At 40.1% G+C, this 11,189-nt stretch overlaps 1 protein-coding gene across 1 annotated transcript in view; it reads right to left on the bottom strand.

The window, feature by feature from the left end:
• Window positions 1-306: 306 nt before the first annotated feature.
• COL4A3 (collagen type IV alpha 3 chain) overlaps window positions 307-11,189 on the bottom strand; it is a 149,301-nt gene continuing 138,418 nt past the window's right edge. Inside the window, exons 44-52 of the mRNA XM_023193878.1 lie at window positions 10,743-10,815; window positions 9,841-9,912; window positions 9,627-9,752; window positions 8,690-8,788; window positions 5,472-5,681; window positions 3,994-4,171; window positions 3,750-3,864; window positions 2,128-2,300; window positions 307-1,243 (exon numbers count right to left, since the gene is read on the bottom strand). Coding sequence (XP_023049646.1) covers window positions 1,159-1,243; window positions 2,128-2,300; window positions 3,750-3,864; window positions 3,994-4,171; window positions 5,472-5,681; window positions 8,690-8,788; window positions 9,627-9,752; window positions 9,841-9,912; window positions 10,743-10,815 — 1,131 coding nt within the window. The 3' untranslated portion in view covers window positions 307-1,158. The remainder of the gene's footprint in view (window positions 1,244-2,127; window positions 2,301-3,749; window positions 3,865-3,993; window positions 4,172-5,471; window positions 5,682-8,689; window positions 8,789-9,626; window positions 9,753-9,840; window positions 9,913-10,742; window positions 10,816-11,189) is intronic.

Below are 11,189 nucleotides of genomic sequence, written 5' to 3'. Positions count from 1 at the left end.
ACAGCAGCCAAATTATACAGTTTGATACATTAAGATTTTTAAACAATGGACTCTTTCAATATGGTTTGTAAGAATATATAACATAAAAAGTGTTGCTTTTTTTTTTAAACAAAGGAAGAATTAGAGAAGTAACAAAGGAATAAATCTGTAAAACCTAGAGTGATGACATATTCAGAGCAATGAAAAAATAGATTCTGAGTCTGATAAACCAACAAATGGCTTAAGTTCGTTCGTGGATTATTGAACGGCTCCTTTACATAAGATATGCACCAACATTTATGGGATGAGGATAAAGTACACATTTCATAAGTAGTATTCTTATTATTTGTGTGGGTATGCTGGTAAAAGAGAAGTTAAAGTTATACATATTTCATAGTATGTATATAACAATATCCTTTTAAAACTAATTCACTAAGGGGGAAAATTGTATAGGCTTTGAATACAAGCAGATTTTAGAGCTACAGTGAAATGAATTTAATAAACAAAAAAAAATTTAAAAATCAGCAAAACAAAACCGCACAGTATTTCCAATGGTATTATGGTTCCATCAGGGAATCCCCCTTTTGCCCTTAGCAGTGGGCATGTTTGAAACATTCCTAGAAAATCCATGAACCTCAGTTCAGTTCTGTGTTCCATTAGGCCTTATGGTCCTCAGCAGGTCTGAAAGTCCAGTTCTATACACAATGCTCCGGGATACCATTGCCCCCTTCTCTTCCCATACCCAGGGTCTGAAGTTTCATGAAGGGGTGGTGGGGCAATCAAACACTGATTTAGCCTCCCTGAGTCTTAAAGACAGGAGGAGGACGAATGTGGGAATACAGTGGGCCAAATAAATTTCATAACTTGTAGCGTTCAAACTTCATACAGTCACCATAGTGACAGTGCCTTGGATGTAAGTGGAATAGATTTTTGGTGTTATTTTGCGAATAGTTGCTGCTTTGCCACAGGGAACTTTGAAATAGCACAGATTAGAGACCCAGATCACAGAACTGACTTGAAAGAACTGCTTTGTTCTGTGGGGAAACAAATTGAAACTTTGTACTGAGTCACCATGGAGCAATATTGTTTGGTTAAAGAAAAATACCTAAATAAAAGCATGCTCTGTCATTACTTTGTTCTTTAGGATGAAAAATTGCAGTTCTGCTGTCTTTTTTAGCTTTAGTGTCCTTTCTTCATGCACACCTGACAGCGACTTATTATTTTTTCTAAGTCTCCAGCTTTCACAGTTGATGGAATAGGCTTTCTGAAATAAAAACAAACCAAAAAAAAAAAAAAAAAAAAAAAACAACTCATTGATTTATGCATAAAAGGGAATTTTTGCTGAGTTTGAGTTTGAGTTTTATTAATGAATATTGTTGCTATTTTGAAATTTATTACAGGGTCGGCGTGGTGGCTCACACCTGTAATCCTAGCACTTTGGGAGGCTGAGGTGGGAGGATCACTTGAGGTCAGGAGTTTGAGACCAGCCTGGCTAACATGGTGAAACCCCATCTCTACTAAAAACAACAAAAATTAGACAGGCATCATGGCATATGCCTTCTGTAATCCCAGCTACTCAGGAGGCTGAGGCAGGAGAATCACTTAAACCTGGGAAATGGAGGTTCCAGTGGGCCCAGGTCGTCAGATTGTGCCACTGCACTCCAGCCTGGGCAACAGAGCAAGACTGTCTCAAAAAAAAAAAAAAAAAAAAGAGAGAGAAAGAAATTTATTATAGGACTATTTATCTTTATGGAAGAAGTATATTTCTGAAAAGGCATATATGGTGGCATTTTATAATTTTAGTCATATTTCAGCAGCATTAAAGAAACATAAGCCTTGATGAAAACTTACAGATCATCTTTTTTGTAATAAAAACTACTCCTACCCTTTAAATAATCCACATTATTCGCAAGTCTTTCAATACAGTAAATTCAGATGAGAGATCATTTAGTGTGATTGCATCAAGTAATTTACTATAAATATATATATATACAAATGTTAAATGTGTTTAGTAATGACAAAACACTGATTTTGTCTTTATTGGCACAGTAGTACAAAATCATGGCCACTCCTTGACCCGAGAATACAGGCAACTTTCAACAGTTCTGCAATTGAGTCATCAGATTCAGCTTGATGGTGAATAGTTACCTGAACATTCTTTCTGGGTTTAATGAAGCCAGCCAGAAACTGTAGGAATTTGAATAGTAGTTGCACGTTCCTCTTCCATGACATTCTAGAAATGGGCTGGCTCGGAATTCTTCCAGGCAGGAGCCAGGGGAGGCCAGTGCTTGCCCGGTGCCCTCAGAACCTGCACTTGTGAACTACCACAATTGAAAAAATCTGAGTAAACACTCTGTCCACTGGGGTTCGAATTTTCAATTCTCTACTTTTTTTTTTTTGAATGAATGGGCAACTGTGAGTAAAGAAGGGGGAGGAATGATCATAAGTGATGCCACAGATTAGAAATAACCACCTATGTGGCCAGGCGCAGTGACTCATGCCTGGAATCCCAGCTCTCATGCCTGGAATCCCAGCTTGCTCTTTGGGAGGCCTAGGTGGGCAGATCACTTGAGGTCAGGAGTTTAAGGCCAGCCTGGCTAACATAGTGAAACTATGTCTGTACTAAAAATACAAAAATTAGTTGGCATGGTGGTGTGTGCCTGTAGTCCAAGCTACTCAGGAGGCTGAGGCAAGAGAATTGCTTGAACCCTGGAGGCAGAAATTGCAGTGAGCCAGGAGGTGGAGATTGCAGTGAGCCAAGATTGCGCCACTGCACTCCAGCCTGGGCAACAGAGGGAGATTCTGTCTCAAGAAAAAAAGAAAAAGAAAAAAGAAAGAACCACGTGTGTGCAGCTGTGACAGTCATCACAGTCACACATGGCCATTCCAGAAACTTCTTCACTAGCATTGACATCTGACAGCTTTTTCTTTAAAAGACTTTCTTTGCTTTTATCTCTGTATGAATGTGAAAGGGGCACAGATTTTGCAGCAGACAGACCTGGGTTCAGATCCTAGCTTTTCCACTAGATAGATGTAAGACCTTGGGAAAGTACTTCATTCTTATTTGTAAAACTGTAGATGATAGAAATTACCTATCAGAGTTTTCATAAAAATTACAGAGAATGTATATAAAGCAGTTATCTTATAAAAAATAGGCATTCCAGGCTGGGTGCAGTGACTCATGCCTGTAATCCCAGCACTTTGGGAGGCTGAGTTGGGTAGATCACTGGAGGTCAGGAGTTTGAGACCAGCCTGGGCAATATGGTGAAACCCTGTCTCTACTAAAAAAACAAAACAAACAACCAAAAATACAAAAATCAGCTGGACGTGGTGGCACACACCTGTAATCTCAGCTACTCAGCAGGCCGAGGCAGGAGAATCACTTGAACCTGGGAGGCAGAGGTCACAGTGAGCCAAAATCACTCCACTGCACTCCAGCCTGGATGACAGAGTGAGACTCTGTCTCAAAAGAGAAAAATAATGAAAAAAGAGGGATTCCATTATCAATGAATGGCAGCTACTATTCACCTAAATTTCATAATAGAATTTGTAGGTAATCTCCTTCTGAGAAGTCTTTTTTTTAACACTCCATTATTTACCAGAAGTAAAAAAAAAAAAAGTGTGTTTATAGATTTTCAAGGAAATGTCTATGGCATGTTGCACCCACTGACATCAGACAGCATCGACCCTGGGAACCACGTTTTACCCAGCACAATGTGACATTCTACGGGTGGTCTTTACTATAAAACTCCTGTTCCTTTTCTCCTCACCATGATGAATGAAAATCCTTTCCAGAGAGAAACCCAGCCACGAGGACATGGAGGAATGTCAGTGGTTTGGCTGTGAACGGCTATGGCGATCGCAGGACCTTCACAAACAGTGCATCTGTAACATGAAACAAAAACACTGTGGCAGCATTGCCACTTTCTGCACTGTGACGTGCTGCCTTACATTCCATTACAAGGGAAGTGATTCACTTGGTCCCATTGTAAAACTAGGGGACTGGATTTTTACCTGCTTATATAAGGCTCAAGGGCCCTGCCAGTAATGGGAGCCATGTTCATTGGCATCAGAGCTGGTGTTGACAGCCAGTATGAATAATCATTTCGAGATGCGAAATTACATACATCATTGACATTGCAGAAGAGGAATGGCATTGTGGTAAATCGCTGCAGGCAGCTGCCCAAAGTTCCTAATGAAATATCAGACTGAGTATCACTTTCAGTAAGTTAAAGTTATTTTCGGCATCGCTACTAGAGAGAAGCTAATTAAAACGTAACCTGTAGCAAAAGCTGGACAAAGACAACAGAAAAGAGTTATCTGCAAAGTGTAGTATTGAAAAGTTTTCATACTGATAGAAATCAAAGATCCAACAGGCAAACAGATCTTCTTTCTCCCACCTTTAATACTTCCTGTGGCTCTTTCTTTTTTTTTTTGAGACGGAGTCTCACTCTGTCACCCAGGCTGGAGTGCAGTGGCCGGATCTCGGCTCACTGCAAGCTCCACCTTCCGGGTTTATGCCATTCTCCTGCCTCAGCCTCCCGAGTAGCTGGGACTACAGGTGCCCACCACCTCGCCCGGCTAGTTTTTTTGTATTTTTTTAGTAAAGACAGAGTTTCTACTAAACCAGGATGGTCTCGAACTCCTGACCTTGTGATCCGCCCATCTCGGCCTCCCAAAGTGCTGGGATTACAGGCTTGAGCCACTGTGCCCGGCCCCCTGTGGCTCTTTCTAATCGATCTAGAACATGGGGGCTAGCATAGGTCAGCTGGGATAGTGTTTTTGCTTCAAAGTATTCCCACTTATTCATATATACATAATAGCTAATTACCAGATAAAGGTTTAGAAAAGCTATTATTTGTGAAATTAAAAAGCAAACGGGTGGGCTGGGCATGGTGGCTCACACCTCTAATCCCAGCACTTTGGGAGGCTGTGGAGGGAGGATTCCTTGAGCTCAAGAGTTTGAGACAAACCTTGACAATATAGCCAGACCTCGTCTCTACTGAAAATCAAAAAAAATTAGCTGGATATAGCGGCATGTGCCTGTAGTCCCAGCCATTCAGGAGTCTGAGGTGGGAGAATTGCTTGAGCCTGGGATGTTGAGGCTGCAGTGAGCCGTGTTGCACCACTGCACTCCAGCCTGGGTGATGAAAGTGAGACCCTGTCTAAAAAAAAAAAAAAAAAAAAAAGAGAGAGAAAAAGAAAAAACACCAAAAAGATAAACGCAGACAGGTGGTTTAGGGGGTTTTAGGGGCAAATTGTTTGCACTGAATGGGAGGAGCTAGGCTGGCATTCCTGAGCTAGGCTCCTTCCAGCATTTTACATTCCAGAATGAAAATTAGGCCAATGTTGTTTTATTTGCTCTCTTTAAAATGTACCAGGAGATACTCAAGGTTGTTTACACTTAACTTCAGAGGGAAGCGTCCTAGGCTATAAAGATTTACAGTCTGCATGTGGAACACCACAACTGGCAAATGGGACTGGGACATTACCGAGGTCTTGTCCGTGGGCTCGTTCATTCCCTTGTACAAAAAGAAAAGAAAACCCACTGTAGAGTGGCGCTGTCCCCTCTGGACACGAAGGGATTGCTGTGGTTTGACTGTGTCGGGTGAAGACAAAGCCTCTCGTTGTCCAGGTTGCAGGTGATCCACTGTCTCCACGTTTTCCTTTCAAACCTGGCAATCCATCTGATCCAGGTGGTCCTTCAAAAAACATATTCTAAATGTTGCAACACACACAAAATCTTAAACTTGTTTTTTCAAAGTCCTAATTTAAATATATGTGTATATATATGTTGAGCCCCATATGTTGGAAGAAATCCTAGAGAAGAGTGGCTTATAAAAATGGCCAAACGGTATTATTAAATGTTAAGCAGTTTATCACACAGTGCCTCTTCTTATCAATCTTTGTGTGAAAATCTGATGAGTTTTTTGAGATCAGGTCTTTATCTTTGAATTCCTCTGTGAGGCCTGGCACAGTGGCCTGCCTGCATCTGGTAGGTCTTATGTACGTTTTTTATGAATAAATGAATGAATCCTCCTACAATGTGATGGGGGAAAAATCCAATATCTACAACTTAAAGTCTATTCAAGTAGATAATAATACATTACTTATGATTTTGATAAATTCACAAATTATTGCAACATTGTCTACAATAAACAATTGCAGAAAACACTGAAAGCTCTTTTTAAAGGTTCAAACTTCAAGAAAGTTTTGATCAATTTGTAAGGAAAGTAAGAAGAGAAGGGTTTTTTGTTTTGTTTTGTTTTTTACTGTAATAAGGGTTAATTTATTTTATTTATATGAGTTGAAAACAAAGTAAATGGTTTCTGTACATTTTTCTCCCTGTGGAGAAAGACTTTCTATACTTCGGAGTGCGGAGTTGGACAAGGCTAATCCACACTTGTCATGTTCTAGATGAGGACCAGTGAGCTGTCCTCTCTTGCATTCCTCTTGAACTTCCTTCTCCTTTCTTTCATTGAACAGCTATTATTTATGGTATTGGCATTGGCTTCCACCTCCTCACCCCCATCCATTTGTGCAGCCACTGTACCCTGACTCCCTCCCCAACCGGACTTGGGCCATGGTTCTTTAGGGTCCTAAGGAAGCACAGAGAAAACAGAGACGGTTAGACTTTGGGCCTACATCATCACAGGAATTAGTTTTGTTGTCCATAAACATCCATGCCCCTGGGAGTCAGGCATTGTCACAGTTTAGTCCTGACTCAGAAGTCAGGACTTCCCACAAAAATTTGTAAAAGCCCCAGTATTATATATTTTTTCAATTTTCTCTGAATTCTGCCCACTCTTGTCTCTTCCAGGGACCTTGAGTGGTTTTTTGAAATTAAAAATAGACCACATCCAAATTCTCCAGTCTGATGTCTTACTTGAAAAATCCAAGTTGCCATGGTTTTAATATATTGGGGAGATACATTTTTCTCTTTTCCTAACCCCTGCCCTCATTCAGAGGGGGTATAATTGACCCTAAACAAAAGGTGCCTCCTGATCTCTACACAGGAATTGGAAAGTGATTAGCTGAGCAGGGCAGGAACTGGAAGTGAGCTTTTATACAGATGTGTGATATCCAAGGCATTTCCGTATCTCCAAGAAGGGGGCCAGGGCTGTCAGTTTATGCCAGTACAGTTTGACTCTTAGATCCCTTTGTCATTCTCCAATGCTATGGAGATAGCATTCAGTTCAATGCTATGGAGATAGCATTGAACTGTCTACTTGCTAATTAATTCTCAACAAAATTTGTATTGCAGTGCCCTTGCTCTTGCTGTTGCCCCATTCTTAGGGCATTAAAGCCTTGGTCATTAAAATTTTTAAATTAATAGAATTATTAATAAAAGTGTTTTGTCACTTCAAAAACCACACTTTAAGGAAAGTTGAATGATTAATAGTACTCCACTGTGCACCCATGGCAATACTAAATCATATGTAATTATGCAATTAGTATTATAATATTAAAATCATATTTGAATTTTTAAAAATTTAAGTCTACATTCTTTACCATTTTAATATAGTAGATCTGAGCATAATATATGCCAGTAAATTCAGAAATCACATTTAGAATTTTTCTTGCTTTAACAAAGTCAGCAATCCTAAAAAATAGAAGATTTGGACATCAAGGTAGTTTCCAGAAGAGTGCTTTGAAACGTTTGCAGAAGGTAGATGTTGACCCAGGTGTCAAACTGACACAGCATATGTTCAGAATAAAACACTATATGTAAGAGGCCCCTTTTCATGACACACATGAATTGTTGAATTCTTTTCAAGAATGGCTTTTTTTTTTTTGAGACGGAGTCTCGCTGTGTCACCCAGGTTGGACTGCAGTGGTGTGATCTTGGCTCACTGCAACCTCCACTTCCCAGGTTCAAGCGATTCTCCTGCCTCAGCCTCCCAAGTAGCTGGGATTACAGGCGCCCGCCACCATGAAGAATGGCATTTTTAAAAGATGGCTTTCTTGGCCAGGCGCAGTGGCTCACACCTGTAATCCCAGCACTTTGGGAGGCTGAGGTGGGCAGATCACGAGGTCAGGAGATCGAGACCATCCTGGCTAACACGGTGAAACCCCCCTCTACTAAAAAAAAAAAAAAAAAAAATGCAAAAAATTAGCCGGGCGTGGTGGCAGGTGCCTGTAGTCCCAGCTACTTGGGAGGCTGAGGCAGGAGAATGGCATGAACCTGGGAGGCAGAACTTGCAGTGAGCTGAGATCTCACTGCTGCACTACAGCCTGGGCGACTGAGCGAGACTCCATCTCAAAAAAAAAAAAAAAAAAGATGGCTTTCTTAAAAAAGAATACTAAGTTGCTCTTCTACACATACCAAGGTAATATTTTTCTAGCTATGTACTTATGTACCACTCCTATAAATAATAATTATTAACTAATTACTCCTATAAGTTATTAAAAACAGGTATTGGCCTTTTTGAAAGAAGAACACCCATAGGACTTATTAGTTCTATTTGTCCTCAGGCTAAACTGTGCGTCAGTTTGGAGTCCATCTGACCAGCTAAGAGGTCGGAAAAATAGTATGTTCCAATAATTCTTGATTCTCATCTTCCAAATTAACATTTGATCCTTGGCCTTTGGTCTGATCTGAATAACATAAACTCAAAGGCCTAGATAACTCATATAGTCACCCACTCAAACAAGACCTCTTTATGTCTAAATAACACTTCTTCAGTGAGGAAACAAGCTGGGTGTTTACCTGGCTCTCCTTTAGAACCTTTGTTGCCTTTTTCTCCAGCTGGTCCAGGAGTTCCTGGTTTTCCATCCTTGCCTGGCTTACCTCTTGGCCCACAGGGTCCTAGGCAAAAACCAACATTGCATTGCATTTTATCATATAGGATGAAAGATAAGGTGACCAACCATCCCGTTAACCCAGGACTTTCTCAGTTTCAGGAATGAAAGTCCTGCATCCTGGGAAGGTCCTCGGTCCTGGGCAAGCTAGGATGATTAGTCACCTAACTTGTTAGCCTCACTTCCCAGAAAACAAGGCTCTCGAAAATGACCTATGAGGATACTTAATGCAGCAGTTTAAAATTGTGCTGCAATTTTGATTTATGTTCTTCCAGAATTCACTACGTCCCTGAATTGATCAAACTAATAAGTAATATCTTTATCTCCCAGGTGATTCAGACACACTTAAGGCGTAATCATTCCATTCAGAAGCCTATTACAATATGCTCTGCTTATGTGGAGGGGTTAGTTCAATTTCCAAACACTAGTATTTCGAAAAGATTCCTAAATCACTTTTTTCTAATACTTTGCTATACAAAGTGTTAGAAAAGTATAAATTCACAGAACTCAGGTATATTCAGACAATCATTTAGAAATAGAGCCCCAAGACTGACAGTTGTCAGAGGAGATAGACATACCTTTACCTTAATAAAAAATAAAAAAACAAAAATATGCTGCCCTAAAGTGTATTTGTTCAAGTTATACTATGTACAACAGCTTTCAATAGATTCCAAGGTCTTTTATTTGCTGGTCAAGGGTAAAATGAGCTCAATCCTAAGACTGTGAAAACCACTATCATGTTCAACACTTTCTGTGAAGTTGTATCAGCTGTTTCCAAAGCAGTTTACAGGTATTTTGGTTCAACCACTTCCTAGTGATCCAAGTCAATGCTGCCAGTCTCACACCTAGGTTTCCAGGTGGCCCTGGTGGCCCAGGTTCTCCCTGCATCCCTGGTTCTCCAGGCGTGCCAGGTGGCCCTGGGCTTCCTGGAAGGGAGATAATCTTCAGTGTGCCAGGGTCTCCACGTATACCTGTTGACATAAACATAAGAAGAAGATGATGGCTTCACAGATGCATTACCTTTCTTCATTGAGATCAATAGTACGGAAATTTATTTACCAGGTGGTCCTATTGGCCCAATTGGTCCTGGAGGTCCAATGGATCCTAGAAATCCAGGATTACCCTTTTCTCCTAAAAACAAACAAACAAACAAAAACACAGTGTGATTCCACTTAGATCAGTGGATCTCCTAGTTCTTCAGGTTGATGATTGACTCTAAGGACAAATACTAGAAGTGTGCCTGGAGGCTCTGTCCTGTGGGTTCTGTCACAAGGGCTACAATTTCATTTTTGTTCACATAGGTTTTGGCATGTCACTAGGACCCAGTAGTTCATGTTTAATGAGTCTGTAAAGAAATATATTCCAGAAGCAGGCATTAAGAACTTGTATTTTAACACTGAAGGGGAAGGGTCCTTAAGAGTCCAATTTTTGAGTTCAGAAACCAATTTGATATTTAAGGTAAGATACAAAGTCACATTAAAACCTGTTTTACCATCTGGTGAATTATATTGCTTGGTTGTCATAGTTATCTACTTTCTCAGCTTATTACTCTAGCTTTACTCATAGCCTAGAGTTAGTTACATCAGGAGTTCTCTTGAGCACATAGAGAATATTTGCTTTGTGCCATATTGTTGTTTTAGTGTTGGATTCAACTGGATATTCTGTGTCCTAAATGGAGTAGCCTGGTACTGCCAGCATGAACTAATAAAGTGGTAAGATTTCCCTTGCAAGCACAGTCTTTTACACAAATAAAAGAAGGTTAATGAGAGCCATTCGTCTGGAGAAATACTCTATTTTAAAGAATCTTGAAATAGTATAGTGGAGCCTTCGTACTTCACTCATATCGAGGTCCTATTTGTACTAACCCCAGCTGTCTGTACTTCAACAAACACTTGTGTGCCCCAAAATATAAACTGAAGTTATTGTATTTGCATATAAAGAGCAATGCACAAAAACAGTACCTTTCACGCCCGGAAACCCCTGGAATCCAGGATCACCTCTGAGTCCTGGAAGACCTGGAGTACCTGGTGCTCCCTATATTTCAAGAAAAGGGAGTAGAACCAAAACAAATCTTTTAAAATTACTAAATTCACAGCAGTTTTTAAAAAATGCAAATAGGGTATAATATTATGTTGGATGAGAATAAGCTGAAGTTAGCAGACATCATTTTTTCAATCAAGGCTATAACTCCTTTGGCCACTTAGAACCTTTCCTTAGGACTATCATTTTAAAAGTAGAATAAAAGCTTCCCTTAAGCCGAAGAGCAAACATACCTTCTAATGTTAGTGTATGTTGTTTTAGTATTGGATTCAACCGGATATTCTGTGTCCTAAATGGAGTAGCCCAGTACTGCCAGCATGATTTTTTACTTTTTTCATTTTTTTGAGACAGAGTCTCGTTTTGTCATC

This window comes from Piliocolobus tephrosceles, chromosome 11 (assembly GCF_002776525.5).
Source record: "Piliocolobus tephrosceles isolate RC106 chromosome 11, ASM277652v3, whole genome shotgun sequence".
Taxonomy (NCBI): domain Eukaryota; kingdom Metazoa; phylum Chordata; class Mammalia; order Primates; family Cercopithecidae; genus Piliocolobus; species Piliocolobus tephrosceles.
Note: the sequence above shows the minus strand (reverse complement) of the source record. Positions and strands in the feature narration are given on the sequence as shown.